Below are 20,096 nucleotides of genomic sequence, written 5' to 3' on the forward strand. Positions count from 1 at the left end.
TCAACTATCCCTTTAATGCAAAAGATCATTTCTGGCCCTGCTCAAAACAGGTCAGGATTTCTTCCGCCCCAATCCAGGCATGTTTGTCACGTGGAAATGGAAAGTTATATTTAGAACACACTAAGGGAAAACTTTTTTTATTGGAATCCTCATCATTTTATATAATTGCATGCACAAAAACAAAGCAAATTTACAATTGGAATAAGTTACCATGCAAAAAATATGGTAAAATAAGAAACTACCATTTTATACAATATGCAAGGTTAATTTAAAGGGTTAGTTCAACCAAAAATTTAAATTCTGTCATTAATTACTTTCCCTCACCCGTCAGACCTCCGTTCATCTTCAGAACACAAATGAAGATATTTTAGTTGAAATCTGATGGCTCTGAAAGGCCTCCATTGGCACAATGCACGGTACACTTTCAAGACCCTTAAAAGACGTCGTTACAAAGTCCATCTCACTACAGTGGTTCTACAATAACTTTATGGAGTGACGAGAATAGTTTTTGTGCGCAAAAACCCCCTAAATAACGACTTATATAGTGATGACTATTTCAAAACACGGCCTCATGAAGCTTCGAAGCGTTATGAATCAGTGAGCCGAGTCAGCAGTTTGACACGCGATCCAAATCATGATTCGACTCACTGATTCATAACGCTTCGAAGCTTCATGAGGCCGTGTTTTGAAATCGTCATCACTATACAAGTCGTTATTTAGGTTTTTTTTGCGCACAAAAACTATTCTCGTCACTCCATAAAGTTATTGTAGAACCACTGTAGTGAGATGGACTTTGTAACGTCTTTAGTACCTTTTAAGGGTCTTGAGAGTGTCCCGTGCATTGTGCTAATGGAGGCCTTTCAGAGCCATCAGATTTCAACTAAAATATCTTCATTTGTGTTCCGAAGATGAACAGAGGTCTGACGGGTGTCGAACGACATGAGGGTAAGTAATTAATGACAGAATTTTCATTTTTGGGTGAACTAACCCTTTAAGTAAATGAGAACAATGAAAGAGTTTAACAGTCGAGAGATGGTTTCTAAAACTCAATCAATAAAAGCTTGAACAGTCCTCTATACAGAACGATAAAAATCTGTATTTAGTATTCAGTGTCATATTTTTCTATGAGTAAAAAAATACACTTAAATGTTAAATCAGGTTTGTCCAGCCTGCCACGGCAATGCTACTTTTATGACCATACAAGTGTGTGAACATTAAAGAATCAACCAAATAAAACGATATTACTGTAATGAAAAATGTGTCATTTGTTTACATTAGTTAAACATGTCAATTTTCATATTCACATACTCTTTTCAAAAATGTTAAACTTAAGTTCAAATCCTTACATAATACAAAATTAAATAAGACAGCAATTTGCTACAATACAATATTGAAATATATTACGAATCTAAAAAAAAATGAAGTACTATCAAAACAATTAAATGTAAAAGAACACCTACACAGTGTTAGTGTTATTACAATTTCATTACAATCAATACAAAAGGGTAAAACTTAATTATTTTGTACATGGATAATATAACGTTCTGTAGTGAATTACAAACAGTTGAGAGTGTCATTCTTGTTTTGTAAAGACATTTTACAAAAGAAACAAATTATGTAAAGCTCCTGTTAGTGTATTTTAGGTCATTGTTTTATGAGTGGCAAAGTGTGTTTGTTGGTTGAAAACCTTTTTCTAGTGTTCTGAAAGAATAGCTTGATTTGAGACATGTATGAAGTGTTTTGCTACTTTTAGTGCATTTTGAATGTGAAATAAACTGCTGTGCCAAGCAGAAAGTTGGTTATGTGTGGAGTTTTGAAAAAGTGACCTATTGAAAAATGCGTCCAAACTATTGTAAAAAAATAAGTTAAAAAAAGTAACAACAGTCCATAGTCAATTATTCCTTACTTAATGCATTAACTACAACACTGACAGTGAACAATATATTTTATTAAATTCATTCATCTTAGCAAATAGGTTAATGTTAACAAATTCAACTTTTAATTAAAAAATGTTTTACAAGTAAATGTTGGAATTAACATTAATAAATGCTGTAGAAGTCATTCTTAATTTATGTTAACTAATGTTAACAAATGGAACCTTATTGTAAAGTGTTACCATAAACTATAATTACATACAAGAGTCGTGTGCATAAAGTACAATCCATTAAATCGTAATAGCTCATAATCATTGCAGTGGTCACATATTGTGCAAATAAAAAAAATTAACCCTGAGTCTCATTAATCCAAGTATTAAATTCAGTAATTTAGTGCAATAATAGAGTACTACTGGAATTCTGGCAGCGGCATATTAAAGCATAATATGTTTTACGGAATTCCAACAACATGCAACATTCACAGATTTAGCAATGACAGCATTACTCAGCATATTTTAAAATGTATAGTCATAAGCTTTGCTAATTTTTCATGCAGTAGTTTCTATTTTTCTGTTGCCAATTGTACATAAAGCTAGGTTTTAAAGTAGCTTTCCTTAAATCCGTTTTTTCTGAATTTAACACAGAATAATCCTTTTATGGATACATTCTGGGCTTGTATTTTTTCCGGTAACATGTTTTCCAGTACTCCATGGTCATCATATAATGCGTCATCTGATTGAAATATTAAAAATAAGGGTGGTCCATCATGGGCATAGATTATAGCAGCATGTCAGAACAGTCTGCTGCCAAAACCTTTATTATAAGTGCATTTGACTGTATTTTTATTTTTTTTAACATGTCCCATCTGCATAAACAGTCAACCTCTACATGGGAAAACGATAAAGTATGTAAATGCTCTTTTCTAGATGTATGTAACCATTTAGAATATTCATTCAACATTTCAGAATACATTTTCTTTAGGAAAAATGATGAACAACTATACAAGTCAGGAACACAACCAGAGAGAGAGAAAAACTACCATCTAAATCATAGTTTAAGTGATTCTTGAAATGTCTTTAGAATTCTGTGGATTCTACAGCTGATGTCCAGAGTAACAAAATAACAAATGTACTGTTCTCATGAACACCTAAACAAAACAGTACTTTTTTTTTTTTTTACTAGAGATGCTCTCAATTTAATGAGACAGTTAACATGTGCCTTTGCATAGTTTTACAGTTTTTGAGAAAGGGATGGAATACCAGGAACCAAGTTTCTAAAAAGATACAGCAGTTTTCAGATTAGTTTGCATTTTAGCCCATTGTGTTGAGTGTGCTCAGATAATGGTAAATGAGCTCATATTTATGTTCAATCTGCAAATTAGAACAACATTTAAAAATGTTGAAAAATAAGACATATATCAAGTATGGGTGAGCTTTCGTTTACCATAATACCATATTCAATGTGCTGTATGTACAGTATATAGGCCTAAATTTAATCTGAAATCTTTTCATCATATTGTGTCTCTTCGGAAGACTTGGACTAAACCGCTCATATATACCACTCATTCATATGGATTACTTTTTCTGCATCTTCGTGAACTTTTTGAAGCTTGACATTTTTGGCCTTTGGCTTTAAATCGACGGATTTAAATGATACTAAAAATATCTTTGTTTTTGTTCCAAAGATGAATGAAAGTCTTGTTGGAATGACGTGGGTCAGTAAATGATGATGTACGCCAACTGAATGTGCATCGTATTAACAATGACAATAGCTTAATTTATTGTGTGTCAGTTGTGTAGTTGTTGTAATTTTGAAAACTTACTTGGCAAGGACATCCGGTCCCCGGATTTGTGTTTTTTTGTTTGTTTGAGACCAGCAGGTTTTAGAGGTGTCTTTCTCTGCAGTACAACAAGAAAAGTTTCCTGATGATCATTAACTGCTGTGCTGCTAGTTCCCATTTAATCATACTCATGAAGTTATGAAATTCACAATGAAAGGACAGTTGTGTCAATTGAAACTCAAACTGAAGTTTTGGTTGCAGAATCTGTTTGAGTTGTCTTGATTTGAATCTTTCCTCATTATTAGTCCATCAGATCCAGGCACCATGTGGTCTCTGAGCTCTCAGATTCGCTTTGAAGTCCTACACTGGATCCGCTAGACCTGCTCTCTGATGTCTCGCCGTCCTGGCCCAGCCTTTGATTACCCAATAGGCACTCCCGACTGGTGTGCTCTATCTCAGATGACTCCTCGAGAGAACAGTGAACACCCGATTCCTTTGGAGAGGGTGGAGAATTCTCTGGTAGGAAAGTGGAAGGGACCACATTCTGGTTCTGACTGAGGGCCACTTCTGGAGTCCTGTGCAACTCTACCAGGGTTGGAGTGGAGTAGGAAACGGCTGGTTCTGTGGAAATGTGTAGGTGTGAATACGAGCTAGGCGTGACCTTGCAGGACAAAGAGTTACCACCCAAGTTTTGTGAAAAAAATGTATTCAAAACAGGCTGCGATTGGCTGATATTGGCATGAGCTCCAGCACAAACGCCCAGTGGTAAGCCCTCTGCTCTGGGGCCTTCTCCAGGTGTTGGCACCTGGGTTCCTGGGCTGATGCTAAGGAGAGTGGAGCCAGTGGAAAAGTGATGGTGGCTAATTGAGGAGTGGATGGAGCTCCAGTCATGGGAACAGGGGTCATTTGCTGTGACAGGACAGTGTTGATTAGACTCCTGCTGGTGAAAGTGTCCCTGTTTCTCAGTGTGCTGAGTAAAACCAGATCCATCTGCACATACCAGAGAAATATTTTAATCAAATGATGCTAAAGAAAAGTAAAAGTCTTTATAGAGTAAAATAGAGAAATGCAAATGGTTTGTGGTCATACCACCAACTCTGCTATGACTCCATGATGTGGACCCCAGGTGACTCTCAGGGACAACATGATCTTTGTGCTGCACGTGGATGCTGGATCCCAAGATGTAGGCTGGAGACAAACTGACAGAAGAATTGGACATCATGTGGACTCCATAGGGACAGGAGGACAAAGGTGCTGCGTAATGACGAATGGCTGTCTGTGCTTGCAGCAGGTGCATTATGTGATGCAGATCCTTTGTTAGAATTGACACTTCCTCTTTCAGATTGCCCATCTGGAGAGAGTTATAGGGAAATTGCGTTAAAATATATTAAAAAGTAGTACATTTACATAGTATTCGAGGGTGTCATGTGTAATATTGTGTCTTCTGCCATTTATTTCTTCTGCTGAACACAAAAGAAGATATTTTGAAGAATATGTCGATGGGCCCCATTAACATTAACTGTTTGGTTACCGACATTCTTCAACATATCTTATTTTGTGTTCAGTAGAAAAAATTAATTCATATAGGTTTGGAACTTGAGGGAATTTTGATGTAAATGATGACCCAAATTTTCATTTTTGGGTATCCATTTAACCCTCATCCTTCCCTTGCACTTTATAATAAATCCTTCCTTCGCGGGTCAAAATGACACGAAACCCTAAAATTATACTTCATTTTTTTTATGTGCAGAAAGATTATTTTATTTCATTTTTATAGTATTTTTTTCTATTTGTAATGCAATATTTTGTTTAGTTTTTTTGTTATTTTATTTACCTTTACATTTTTTTAATTTAATAAATAAATCATAAATAAATAGTAATTTAAGCACATTCTTTTGACTTCAATTCAAAATAACTCACAATTTCATGCATAACCCTTTTAATTCAGCTCAAAATATCGTTGTCTTTGCCAACCTCTTGTGGAACAAAGATAATATAACATGATATTTCATGACTCTTGCCACTATGGCCTTATAGCTCTGTTGGAGAAAATGAGTTGTTCCGCTGGGTCCTAAAGTCAGTTTCTCTTCAGTATGCATTCAGATACACGTGTAGATATTATAAAATAATTTGGTAGTTTTAGCATTTTCAGTTTGAATTTCGAGCATTTTTAGGTTTTTCAATGTGTATTAAAGCATTCCTCGCATTCAATTCATTCCTATGGGGGTCGAATTGACCCAGGAGGGAAGGATTTGTTACTTTTTTTAATTTCTCACAAAACTCCTCGAATCCAGTAAAAAAAAAAAAATTGTGCATTCGTGGTTCAAGTGCGACAAAAGTCCTAGGGTCTTGGACCACTCTGATGAATTCTCAATTTTTTAATTTTTTAAAAAACTTTTTTTTCTTTTTCTAAATGACCCGAGGGAAGGATGAGGGTTAACTTGAATTGTTAATATAATATTTTTTGTACTTCATTTTCATTTGAGTGCACCTCATGTCAATTCCGATTACTGAGCTTGTAAGTAGAAACATTTGAGGTTTTAATATCTCTGTGTTTAGGAATGATAGAATGTTACCGTACCTTCTTGCTAAGTTGGGCAATGGTCTCTCTCACTTCTTTTGTCTCCTGAAGCAGTGAATCATTCGCCTGACCAGACCCTGCAATAAAACAAAGAAGCAATGACCCAAATGATCTATAAGTTACTTAGATTCAAATATCCTTTCCATCCAGTATCTTACCACCCAATGATGTCACTGTACTAGTTTTGGCAGTTGTGTCCTCCACATTGAAATGAAACACATGTCCGTTGTCCTCAATTCCATCTACAACTCTATAAAAAGCCAAACAGTCAGTTATAGAGTCAGTTAAAAAAATCCTTTAAAATGACTCAATAAAATGCAATTATTGATTAAAACGGACCTGTACATGCCTATAATTTTCAAATAATTCTGAAGACTTATGGTTAGATTTTTCAAGGGTGTTTGAGTAGGTTTGAAGTTAGCAGGACAGTGGACCTTAATTGCCAGAGTTGCTTAGCCCTGAACTAGGGTTCGGAGTTTTGTTCCTTTCAAAAATTTCAAATGTACAGTCTTTCACTTTTTCTTAACTTGAGTTTTTTGCGCTGTGTTCCACACAGTCTACTCTGCTCTAGGCGGACCCTGGCGGCAGCTTTTTGGTCAGAGCTTGTTGAATCAGTGTTGGGCAGTCGGTGAGACTGCTTTTAGACAGCTTGGCGAGAAAAGTAATCCGGAAAAATTGAAAATGATGGCACGCATTGAAGGCTGTTCTAATTTTAGGTCTGGAATGAATAAAGTGAAGACCAACTGATCAACATGATTCAAAATCATAGTCTTTGCGGTGTTCAAGGGCAACATTTTGGACCAGACACAGGGAGTGTAAGGTGATAACACAGTCAGTTTGGTGTGTCACAGCCTTAAAGGCACAATATGTAAGATTTTTTTATTAAAATATCCAAAAACTACTAGGACAATGATATATATTTTGTTGACCTGTATACTTACATTATCCCAAACGTTTCCAACAATGTTTAAATCCAGAGAAACCAGCTATTTTAAAGTGTTACGAGCCGTGTCCTTGCGTTGCCTGTCAATGAAATCATATCCGCGCTATCCTTGATTTCCGTAGAAACCATAGAAACACGCATTAATATATTATGTATTTTATTAGACAGGTGAGCAACTGTTTGGATATGCATTTATCAACAGAAAACGAATCGTTATACGGCGCAACACAGTTAGTCTTATTGTTTAAATCGCTTGTTTTCTTGATTCACCACGAGTAAAGTTTTTACCATGCCTGAGAGAAAACACTATTTTATCAAGTGGCTAACATAGCATAATAAGAGAGAGCTTTCTCCATTATCATACAATATATTTTAAAATGAATTACATGTCATTTAGCAACAGTCATCCTGTTTTTATTAATATGATATTCAAATATCAATCTAGATTACTGCAAGTCTGACTCATTATAGTCATAGTCATACCAGCCACTGAGCGAACACACAGAGTAACGTTATAACAACTTTCAACACACTTAAAGGGTTACTTCAGTGATTTAGCATTAGGCTTTGTATCAGTACAAACCCGGTATAGTATATTTGAATGATCTTGCTTGCCCCCCATCATATACCCCTGAGACTAATATATTTTATGTCTGGAAAAAAGCCTCCGATGACGCAAATATCATCATTTTGTGATCATCTGGTCTGTCAGCTCCTCTGATGAATGAAATCTGACTCCTGCTGCGTTTGTGCTGCGACACTCATTCAGCTCGTGCTGTATTGAGCAGACACGTTCAGTTTTTATTGCAGTGTCTGTTCTTTAACTTTCAAAAATACATTTTCTGGCTTTTCTCAGTCTAGAAGGCACCAACATCAAAAATAATTACACATTTCTACTACATAAATGACCCCAATTTAAATACACATGCATCTTTCCAGCGCTGAAGTACCCCTTTAAATGTATTTAGTATGATTGTTTTAACCATGTAAAACAGCGCTGCGTTACCCTACATACGAAAAGAACGAAAACGTCAGACTGCAGCATAAACATAATACTGTAAAAGCTCAGAGACCGTTGTTTCGCACAGGTTTCTCTCATTAGCATCCACTCCCAAGGGCTCTCTGCGTGTTCTGCTTCATACCACTGTAACATTAATAAAACTTGAATACATTCGCTCATTCATGAACATGAGTCTGTCGGATTTCTTTCCATCAGTTGTGGTGGTGAAGAGTCAAGACGACAACTCCCATGATTCCACATTCATTCATGACATCATCAAGCTAAGCCTTTATTTTGTTTCCCAAAGAGGTTGCTTTGTGAGTGACCTCTAGCTGCAAACTTACATACTGTGCCTTTAAGATCACTTGTCACAGCAAGTAGCAAATGGGTTTGTAGAGCTATGGCATGAAAGTCAAAATTTATCTTCAACTCATGAAAGAGAAATGCATTCATCCAAACATTTAATGGGGTGATGTATTACAGGTTTTTTTTTTTACACTTTTTTCCAAACTCTTTACCCAATGAGCACAAGAGCAGTCTATGTGGGCTAAACTGTGGATCATTTGTCATTGCTTTGACCCAAAATACATACCTCAATCAGGCATAACATTGTGACCACCTTCCTAATATCGTGTTGGTCCCCTTTTTGCTGCCAAAACAGCCCTGCCCCATCGAGGCCTGGACTCCACTAGACCCCTGAAGGTGTGCTGTGGTATCTGGAACCAAGATGGTAGCAGCAGATCCTTTAAGTCCTGTAAGTTGCGAGTTGGGGTCTCCATGGATCGTACTTGTTTGTTCAGCACATCCCACAGATGCTCTATTGGATTAAGATCTGGGGAATTTGGAGGCCAAGTCAACACCTCAAACATGTTGTGCTCCTCAAACCATTCCTGAGCCATTTTTGCTTTGTGGAAGGGCACATTATCCTGCTGAAAGAGCCACCAGGGAATACCGTTTCCATGAAAGGGTGTTCATGGTCTGCTACAATCCTTAGGTAGGTGGTACGTGTCAAAGTAACATCCACATGGATGTCAGGAGTCATGGTATCCCAGCAGAACTTTACCCAGAGCATCACACTGCCTCCGCCGGCTTGCCTTCTTCCCATAGTGCATCCTGGTGCCATGTGTTCCCCAGGTAATGAACACACACGCACCTGGCCATCCACGTGATGTAAAATAAACCGTGATTCATAAGACCAGGCCACCTTCTTCCATTGCTCCGTGGTCCAGTTCTGATGCTTACATGCCCACTGTTGGTGTTTTCGGCGATGGACGGGGGTCAGCATGGGCACCCTGACTGGTCTGTGGCTGTGCAGCCCCATACTCAACAAACTGCGATGCACTGTGTATTCTGTGTAAGACACCTTTCTATCAGAACCAGGATTAACTTCTTGAGCAATTTGAGCTCCAGTAGCTTGTATGTTTGATCAGATCCACAGGGGCCAGCCTTTGCTCCCCACGTGCATTAATGAGCCTTGACCGTCCATGACCCTGTCGCCGGTTCACCACTGTAACTTAGATACTGACCACTGCAGACCGGGAAGAGCTGCAGTTTTGGAGATGCTCTGACCCAGTGGTCTAGCCATCACAATTTGGCCCTTGTCAAACTCGCTCAAATCCGTACGCTGGCCCATTTTTCCTGCTTCTAACACATCAACTTTGAGGACAAAATGTTCACTTGCTGCCTAATATATCCCACCCACAAACAGGTGCCGTGATGAAGAGATAATCAGTGTTATTCACTTCACCTGTCATAATGTAATGCCTGATCTGTGTATTATAGCTACATCTTTCAAATTACATTAATTAATTTCTCACTTACATAAAAACTCTTATTTACCACAGGCCAATTTGCACACACATACAGTTTTTCTTTTTCAATTGCTAACAAGCAAGGTCAATACTGAAGCCACATTTCCAAAACTCTTCACACATTCAGCAAAACAGAAGTCTCTGCGGACCAAACAGTGAATAATTTTTCTTTGCTTTCACACAAAATGCATTCAATGACCACATTTTCCAAAATCCATGAACACTTTTGTCATTCCTACTACACCATCTGCAAAACTATATATTTGCAGCATATATTCGAATGCTAACACACTGCTTTCAAAATGTATGAAAGCACAGTAAAATCAGATTGATTGCAAACATTTCTGCAGGAATTATATGGAAATATAAAATCTTAGCAGAATATTTAACACAATCAATTACAATTTCAGCTGAAAGCCAGACCCAGGTGTCCTATTTTTAGTCTCTATTACAGCAGTCATTTTTTTCCTCGTCATCTTTTGGTAAATTGGGATGGCTTCAGAATGATTTTGTTTGGAAACATGGTGGGGAAAGAAAAGTGTATTCCATACATTTTCTTTCACCAATTTAACATGTGCTTGTTCTATGTAGGGTTATGGGGAGGCTGGACCCTTTCCCAACGTCTTGGGTCGTAGGCAGGAAAACACCAACACAGGGATGACACACACACATTCGTATTCACACTCACACCTACGGGCAAACTTACAGTCTCCAATTCACCTGTCCTGTAAGTCTTTGGATCGTGGGGTAAATCCAGAGGAAACCAACGTCAACACAGAGAGAACATACAAACTCCACACAGAAAGGCCTCCTGCACAGCTGGGACTCCAATCCTGCACATACGCCATTATACTATATGCCATTATACTATGTTTTTAATGTTTTTTTTTAATTATTGCCTCAGGAATTTGTAACTAATTGATGCATTTCTCATTCATTTTTTGCAGCAATACAGTCAGTAAAATGAAAAGATCTTATAATCCAATGATGAAATACTGATTTATGTGCAAAATCATTTAAACTTTAAAGGCCATTATTTTATGAGTAACAAAGTGTGTTTGTTGGTTGACAACTTTTGCTAGCGTTATGGAAGAATTACTTAATTTGAGACATGAATGAAGTGATTTGGTGGTTTTAATACATTTTGGATGTGAAAATGTACTGCTATGCCAAGCTGAAAGTTGGTAAGGAAAACTGTGTGAAGAGTTTTGAAAAAGTATTGAAGTATTGAGAAATGTGTCCTACTGATTGTAAAAATGTGTAAATCTTAAGACTCTTACCTTGGACTAAGATCTGGTGGTCCAAAGCAGTTGAGAGTAGGGATGAGCAGTTTGACAGGTTTGCGTCCTGTACCTTCAGAATCTGTCTGTGTCCTATGGGTGGGTTTAGGTGTAGATAAGGGTGAAGGATGGGTTTGTTTCTGTACTTTGGTCTGCGGTTTGGGGGAGGGGTTTGGACTCCTCCAGCCTCTGACAGGTGAACGACAATGTCTCAGTGCGTTGAATTGCAGTAACTCCTCCCCTAAAAGGTTCCCCAAGGATGTACGTCGCACTGGGCTGCCTAGATTGGGCAGAAGAAGATTTCGGCATGTATTGGAAGCAGGTGGGACGTGGAAGTACTTGTTTGGATCATCAGCCTTTTCAATAATGGATGGAGGCTTATTGTCAGTTGAGGCACAGGAGTCAGGGTAGTTGTGCTGCAGGGTGAAGACAAACAAATGACAACAGTGGTATATGAGAGAAACATAATAAATGGCATAAAGTAGAACACCCAATATGGCAACGTTAGTAAAGTAACTCCCGCCTTTCAAGTGAAAGAGACAGTTCAGTTATGTTTGAAATTTAAAACAGTTTCTGTTGGTTTTGTAGTATAGGTCTAAGGAGTATAGATTGTGGTTAGGTTTACAGATGGCTACATAAATCCCTTTTTCTAAAAGAGACTACAGTGTTTCAAAGATTGGCAAATTCTGGTTTGAGGAGGAAATTCCACTCAAAAGACAGAAACAAATAATTTAAAATAATAAAGTACCATTCAGTTTGAATGAACGAGTTGTACATTTGAACATTTTCCATGCCCTATTTTTGTCCATCAAGAAAACAAAGTAATGCTTAGTATTTTAATGTGACATTAATAAGACGAGAATCTGTGGCAAGAGCTTTTTTTTAAATCTGCAGTGTTATGTTTTTCTTTGTATTCTGATTTAACAATATGAAAAAGACCACAGATACTGTGCAGGCTGCACATCCATTTTCTCCCCAAACCTTCAGTCATGTCTCTTTCCTGGTTTGCTTTCATACAGGTGCTTTAAAAGGGAATTTTCTCTATTAGCAGTGTGTCCTGAAATGTTTCTAAAGCAGGGAAATATAACATTTATCTGTCAAAATGAGGGAAAGAACTTTGAAACATCCATCAGCTCCAGTTAATGAACGTTTTTAATTAACGGAATATAGACATGTTACATTATGTAGTCTTACACTCACCTAAAGGATTATTAGGAACACCTGTTCAATTTCTCATTAATGCAATTATCTAATCAACCAATCACATGGCAGTTGCTTCAATGCATTTAGGGGTGTGGTCCTGGTCAAGACAATCTCCTGAACTCCAAACTGAATGTCAGAATGGGAAAGAAAGGTGATTTAAGCAATTTTGAGCGTGGCATGGTTGTTGGTGCCAGACGGGCCGGTCTGAGTATTTCACAATCTGCTCAGTTACTGGGATTTTCACGCACAACCATTTCTAGGGTTTACAAAGAATGGTGTGAAAAGGGAAAAACATCCAGTATGCGGCAGTCCTGTGGGCGAAAATGCCTTGTTGATGCTAGAGGTCAGAGGAGAATGGACCGACCGATTCAAGCTGATAGAAGAGCAACTTTGACTGAAATAACCACTCGTTACAACCAAGGTATGCAGCAAAGCATTTGTGAAGCCACAACAAGCACAACCTTGAGGCGGATGGGCTACAACAGCAGAATACCCCACCGGGTACCACTCATCTCCACTACAAATAGGAAAAAGAGGCTACAATTTGCACAAGCTCACCAAAATTGGACAGTTGAAGACTGGAAAAATGACAGTTTTTCCAGTCTTGTCAGTTTGCAGTCTCGATTTCTGTTGAGACATTCAGATGGTAGAGTCAGAATTGAGTAAACAGAATGAGAACATGGATCCATCATGCCTTGTTACCACTGTGCAGGCTGGTGGTGGTGGTGTAATGGTGTGGGGGATGTTTTCTTGGCACACTTTAGGCCCCTTAGTGCCAATTGGGCATCGTTTAAATGCCACAGCCTACCTGAGCATTGTTTCTGACCATGTCCATCCCTTTATGACCACCATGTACCCATCCTCTGATGGCTTCTTCCAGCAGGATAATGCACCATGTCACAAAGCTCGAATCATTTCAAATTGGTTTCTTCAACATGACAATGAGTTCACTGTACTAAAATGGCCCCCACAGTCACCAGATCTCAACCCAATAGAGCATCTTTGGGATGTGGTGGAACAGGGGCTTTGTGCCCTGGATGTGCATCCCACAAATCTCCATCAACTGCAAGATGCTATCCAATCAATATGGGCCAACATTTCTAAACAATGCTTTCAGCACCTTGTTGAATCAATGCCACATAGAATTAAGGCAGTTCTCAAGGCGAAAGGGGGTCAAACACCGTATTAGTATGGTGTTCCTAATAATCCTTTAGGTGAGTGTATATGTTACTACAGTAATACTTGAAGTACTTTTTTTAATGTTGTTTATATTTCTATTTGGTGTTCTTAATATGCTGAAAGACAATTAATTGCCATGCGCAAATCCATAAGTCAACACCATTGCTGAGTATTTTCTCCTTAAAACTGCAGTGAAAAATAAACAATCTCAAAAACACGGTTTGAAGTCGCTGGTGTTCTCTACATAACAAACCTGTAGTAACCAATAACGCATGGGCTTTAGCATATCATGAACTACTCTCTAAAGTAGGGGAGTCTCAAGAAAAGCCAGGTTATCCCGGTATATTTTTCTGTTGATATGAAAAATCAGAATTACATATATAATGTCTATCACGACGTTATGATGAACTACAGTATATGCGGTTCTCCACTGACGTTCTAAGTTGTTCAAAGTGTTTATTTAGGATGCAGATTTTTAGAAGGCAGCTGTCCGACTCTGAGTTGGCAAGCAAGAACATGGTTGGCAACACATTATTAGCTGTTTATAGTCAAGCCAAAGGCTAATTATATCAATTACCATTATGTGTCCGACGTAGCGATACATAAAACGCATTACCATACATCAACTTGTAGATGAGCCTATAATTCACTCTTCCACTTGTTCTTCTGAATCAGTTTCTGGTTCAAACATGGTGGAATTAAACCAGTATTTCCACTTGTGATCTAAAACTTATGATAAATAGTTTGAAACACATCTGAAAAGTCCATCGATGTTTTGGCCTTTACTGTACGGGTCTGAATTTGCATTTCCTTCGAGGCTGACGCTTAAAGGCCTGTTTACACCAACACACATTTGGTGTGAAAATTCATACCATTAAACATTGCAATAAACATTTTAATTTGAATGAACAGCCGGTGATGAGTCTGTTCACACCAACACAAACATTTGCCATCAATACAACAGATGTTTTTTATAGAGAGATGTTCTAATCTCTTTTCCAAGAAAAAACTGCCTAAAATAAAATGTGCTCTTTTGGTCATAGAACCACCGCTGTTACATAAAGACTTGGTGGCTCCCACAAACAGACTATTTTGTGACAGTGAATAGCAGAGAAACAATCTGGAACTGGTTCTCTTGTTTCTGAACTCTTGTATTTAGCGTTTTTTGATAAACATTTTAGTGAATACAAAAATCTGAATAGCTGTTTGAAAACATTTTTGACATGCTTTCTTCTACGGGATAAGCAGGTGTAGTCATGATTCATTCAGTCATGAAAAGCCTTTCTGCCTTGCATTTGGTGTGAAAGGGCCTTAAGCTGCTAAGGCCTGTGTTTATGTGAATACTTGCCAAGATGGGCATTTTGACAAAATTCTGTGGATATTTTGATTGTTCACTAAACCATGAATAAGAATTCACTTTGATACTTGCATAGATGCACTCTTTCTGTGTGCTTCAGTTGATTGTCAGACAGTGCAAATGCCTAATTGACTTCTCTTCTGGGGCTTACTTTCTTTTGTATTAAAAATAAAAAAATCTACAAAAAATCATTCAAGCACTGCTTGAAAGTCAAATCTGTTTACTATTATTTCTACAAAGGACTGAATAGGCAAGTAAACTAACCAATTTTGATATGACAGATTTGATGACGATAATGACTTGTTTAGTGTACTATGCATGTAAGTATGCATGTTCGAGATTGTAGTCATACCTCAGTCTCACTGCCCTCTCTCAGATTATATGTGAGGTTATGGTGGATGTCGGTAGTGAAGATTTTGGCATACTCAGGATATAGTTCGAGCACATCACTTAAACCTTTCACACTGATGTACTGTAGGTCACAATATGTCAGGGCCTTCACATCTGCATTCGTCTTGATCACATGATTCTGGCTTGGAAGGTCTGAGCCAATCAGATCTCCTTTTCCTGTAATGACATCAACACTATATTAAAGCTGTTACTCTTTTACAATTCAATTCCATATCAATCTAATGTTTAATTATGTTTATCTATGTATAATACTGCAGTTGTTAAAAGAATGTTTTGGGTTCAATATACTTTTTACAGTAATGCAATGGAAAGGGCAAGGTATTGCGCTAAAGACTTAAAGGATTAGTTCACTTTAAAATAAAAATTACTCCATGATTGACTCACCCTCAAGATATCCTAGGTGTATATGGCTTTCTTCTTTCTGATGAACACAATTGGAGTTATATTAATACATATCCTGATGTTTCCAAGGTTTATAATGGCAGTGTATGGGGCCCACGAGTTTGAAGCTCAAAGTTGAATATGGAAGACAGTCTGGCAGAAGCTAGATATTTTATTTTATAAAGTTTTAAATATGGATATTTTTCTACACAAACGCATCGCTTCACATCAGAAGGCCTTTATTAACCCTCCGGAGCTGTATGGAGTACGTTTATGATGGATGCACTTTTTTGAGCTTCAAACTCATGATCCTCATTCACTGCCATTATAAACCTTGGAAACATCAGGATATTTATTAATATAACTCTGATTGTGTTCATCAGAAAGAAGAAAGTCATATACACCTAGGATGTCTATGGGATAATTTTAAAGTGAACTAATCCTTTAAATTTAACATGAGATCATGTATGGTTTGTTAGGATAGGCTGAGATACAACTATTTGAAAAACTGGAATCTGAGGATGCAAAAAAAAATCTAAATATTGAGAAAATCGCCTTTAAAGTTGTCCAAATGAAGTCCTTAGCAATGCATATTACTAATAATCGTAAATCTTTTATATATTTACGGTAGGAAATTTACAAAATTATCTTTACTTAATATCCTAATGATTTTTACATAAAATACAAATTTATAATTTTGACCCATACAATGTATTGTTGGCTATTGCCACAAATATACCCATCCAACTTATGACTGGTTTTTTGGTCCAGGCTCACATTTGTGCTTTTAAACTGTCTGACACAATTGGTCCTAATGTCCTACTCTCACCAATGGGATTCAAACCAGCGTCACAGGCATGGGAGGCGGCTGTGCTAACAAGGACGCTAAAGACCACAGTCGCTAGCATCAATTGCTAGTGCACCTCTTGAGGCCAGGAGAGTGAGGTTAACATGCACAGCACTTTACTATCTAGACTCTGTTACATTCAACCCCCTAAACCTCCATCCAGTTCAGAGCACAATTATAAACGGTCCTACTCACACCGCTCTGAGTGGGATTCGAACCAGCGTCACCAGCATGGGAGGTGATGCTAAAGGCTACAGCCTCTAGCATCAGTCATGACTTGACAGTGCACATCTTGAGACTAGGGGAGTGAGGTTTACTTGCACAGCTCTTTACTAGCTGGCCTCCATTACACTAAGGGTCAGATTTACAAACAGCTTGTGGCAGCGCAAAACCCTCTTTTGGCATTAAAAACTACTGTCAGGATTCACTAAAAGGCACGCAGTGAAAAATTAGCGCTGAAAGGCGTAGACACAGTTATTTTTGCGCATTACCTTATTGCATGCATTTGTAGGAGTTTCCCTTTCAGACGCAAAATTTATGAGTGGAGAGTATTGCAAGGTTCTAGTCAATTTACTGGTATTTGCACCATTATTTTCAACCCCAAAAAACTTAAACCAGACGCTAATTGCGCTGCATAATGCGCTGATTGCGTAGGTCATTATAGAAATGATCCGACTGCGTCTGTGTTCTTTAATTTGCGCGTTGTAAGTAGATGACTTTCCACTACCATCCTCGCTTTATTGGAATTGTGCTCTCATGCTAATTTGCCCTGTTTAGTAAATCTGACCCTAAGACTTCTATTGTGGGGTGTTTCTGTAAACATGATTTTAATTTGTTTTCACAAACTGGAGAACAGTTGAAATGTTGTGGTAATTGACAGCATGTCACAGATGTTGTACATTGAACCTGAAACATTTCTTCAACATAATATAGTACTATTACATTGTGCCAGCTGTCAAAAGGTAAAAAAGCTACAAAGAAATGTTACAAACCCAAAGTGTGTTACAAACCCAGAATAGCCAAGACCATGTTGTCCTTTAGAACCTCCAGTGACCCAGAACAGACAAAGTAGTTGGCCTGCAGTGCATCCCCTTGTCTGATGAGATATTCTCCCGGCGTACAGAAAGAGGTTTTGATGTGAAGGGAGAGAGAGCGCAGGCAACCCCTACTAGCACCCTCAAACACAGGCAGTTGCAGGATGTCTTTGTTTAAGTGCATGGCTATATCAGCACGTAACTCGTCAGGAAAATCACGCAAGAGCTGCAGAAAAGACAGAAAACCTCCTTTACTATTTGACAAGAATGATATAAAACATTGATTTTGGTTATGAAGATTCAAACAAATAGATGGAAACGCAGTTGCTAGGCTGTTCTGTGGGCTTTTTAGCCAGTTGCTATGGTGTTCGTTATTCAAGAATGTAAGGTTGTCTCTAAGCTGTGTGGATGCTTCCTCATTTCCTCTGTCCTCCACCTGTGACCCATTAACCCGTTCAAAGTTAGCCATCTTGAAGTCCTCTCAGTTCCCTAATTGGACTGCAAGGAAAGAGACGTGATGCAGCTTCCAAAGGAGCTGTAAGCGAGGATGTGCATCCAATGTGAAGCCTGACGCACGTATAAATTCTTCTCCCCCTTCCCATCTGCCACAATAACTTTAATTTATGTTTTATCTTTGCAGTTTAAATAAACCGTACATCTAATATCTAGCTCTAGCTTATGACATTTTTAAATAACCAAACTTTAACAAAATAAGGGCAGATCCCTTGAGCGCAGCTGATGACGCTGTGAAGTGGTGTTCGAGGGATCATGAATGTTCCAATATACAAATAAGGTTTCCTTTGATTCCTCTGTACTACACTTGATTGTAGATGTGATTCTCTGGCCAAAAAATAAACCATACAGAAAAAGCCTGTAAGGCTTGCAATGCCCCATTCGCGTGAGAGCCCGTTCAAAAGAGACATCTGCCTGATAGTGGGGGGAATCATAGTTACCCAACACCAATTTATTAATAGGAAATTAAAGGGAAATATGTAGATTTTAAATAAGTAGATTTTGCTGTTTACAAGAAAAATAAATGTGTTCAAAATGTTTATTTTTGGCCAAGTAGCATTCTCCAACACAATACTTATTCAATACAATACTCACTTAATACATGCAGTAAATGTAAAAAAATAAAAAATAAAAGAAAGGACATCCTCACCTCATTGACATCAATGCCATTATTCACAGACCAGGTGGTCTGGAAATACTCCAGCATGCGTTGTTTCAGCTGCCGTGGCAGCCGGTGAACACGAATGAAGTCCTTCAGATCTTTCATGCGCGTGTGATATTGTGAGCGACGTGAGTACATGCGCTGGATGATGGCTGTTACATTCCCAAACACCACAGCGTGCATGAGAGCTGTTAGAGAAAGAATCAATATGATTCATAATCTAGCAATAAGGGTGTTAAACATGCAAACATGTACAGTACTATGAAAAAAGTCAGTGATCTTGTTTTTGGTTGTTATTATGAGGTTTTGGCTCATGTGCAAGTGATTTTAGTTTAACTGTGTTCAGATTGTGGGGATCAAGGGTCAAGAAGTACTAAACTTCATTTTCTGAATATTAAAGTGCCCCTATTATGGCATTTGAAGGGTTCCTATTTCTGTTTTGGGAGTCCCCAACAACAGGTTTACATGCATGCAAGATCAAAAATCACTTTCATTGTCTTATAATATGCATTTATTTTTACCTTATTTGCTCAATGACTCCCAAAGGATTCACTTAACGATACATTTTTCTAAACCTCTCCTAAACCGCTAATCTGCGGTGATTCGTCAGATGACCCAGTCAGTTGTGATTGGTGTACTGCGTGCAGCGCATGTCGGAAATGGAACGCCTTTCACCATTAGAGGATTATGGCTTGTCAAGTGTTGAAAATTGTATACAGTGTATGAAACAGACATGGCATCAATTTTGCCTTACCAATTCGAGCCAGAGTCCAACGAGGCAACGTCCAGAGTTGCTGATGAACCAGAAAGTCAATCGCAAACACGACTGGAGTAGGACTGTTCTCAATGGTAAGTGTCAATGTAGTTTATGGCACTTCAAGCCGATTGAACATGCGGAATCGGAGTAAGAATGTCTGAGAAGTGACATTAATCTGTTGTGCTGTAATCTGTTTAATCTTGCTGTCTGTCGCCATTTGTTATTTCAGTGTAACGCGTGACGCAACAAATTAATTATTGAATTTATTTAGGTGTACGTGTGGGAACTGTATCAAGATGCCAAGTGAGGCTGAAAATGTGGGCAATATGCTAATGTTTCGTCTTGAAGTCACAGCGAAACGGCTTGGGATTCGTTTTAAAAGCGTTTTGTTTAATTGACGCAGAGTCGACTCTTACTTTTGAGAGACAATAACTTTATATACGGTGCACTTTCAGATTTAAAACTTTGCAGGATGCTTTCATTC

General features: G+C 38.0%; 1 protein-coding gene across 1 annotated transcript in view; it reads right to left on the minus strand.

Moving 5' to 3' along the window:
* Window positions 1–3,051: 3,051 nt before the first annotated feature.
* Window positions 3,052–20,096, minus strand: part of kcnh4b (potassium voltage-gated channel, subfamily H (eag-related), member 4b) — a 52,208-nt gene continuing 35,163 nt past the window's right edge. The window contains exons 9-16 of the mRNA XM_079846149.1: window positions 18,844–19,043; window positions 17,658–17,907; window positions 15,361–15,575; window positions 11,270–11,685; window positions 6,394–6,485; window positions 6,236–6,312; window positions 4,744–5,005; window positions 3,052–4,644 (exon numbers count right to left, since the gene is read on the minus strand). Coding sequence (XP_079702275.1) covers window positions 3,956–4,644; window positions 4,744–5,005; window positions 6,236–6,312; window positions 6,394–6,485; window positions 11,270–11,685; window positions 15,361–15,575; window positions 17,658–17,907; window positions 18,844–19,043 — 2,201 coding nt within the window. The 3' untranslated portion in view covers window positions 3,052–3,955. The remainder of the gene's footprint in view (window positions 4,645–4,743; window positions 5,006–6,235; window positions 6,313–6,393; window positions 6,486–11,269; window positions 11,686–15,360; window positions 15,576–17,657; window positions 17,908–18,843; window positions 19,044–20,096) is intronic.

The sequence above is a fragment of the Gobio gobio genome (assembly GCF_949357685.1).
Source record: "Gobio gobio genome assembly, chromosome: 20".
NCBI classification, from domain to species: domain Eukaryota; kingdom Metazoa; phylum Chordata; class Actinopteri; order Cypriniformes; family Gobionidae; genus Gobio; species Gobio gobio.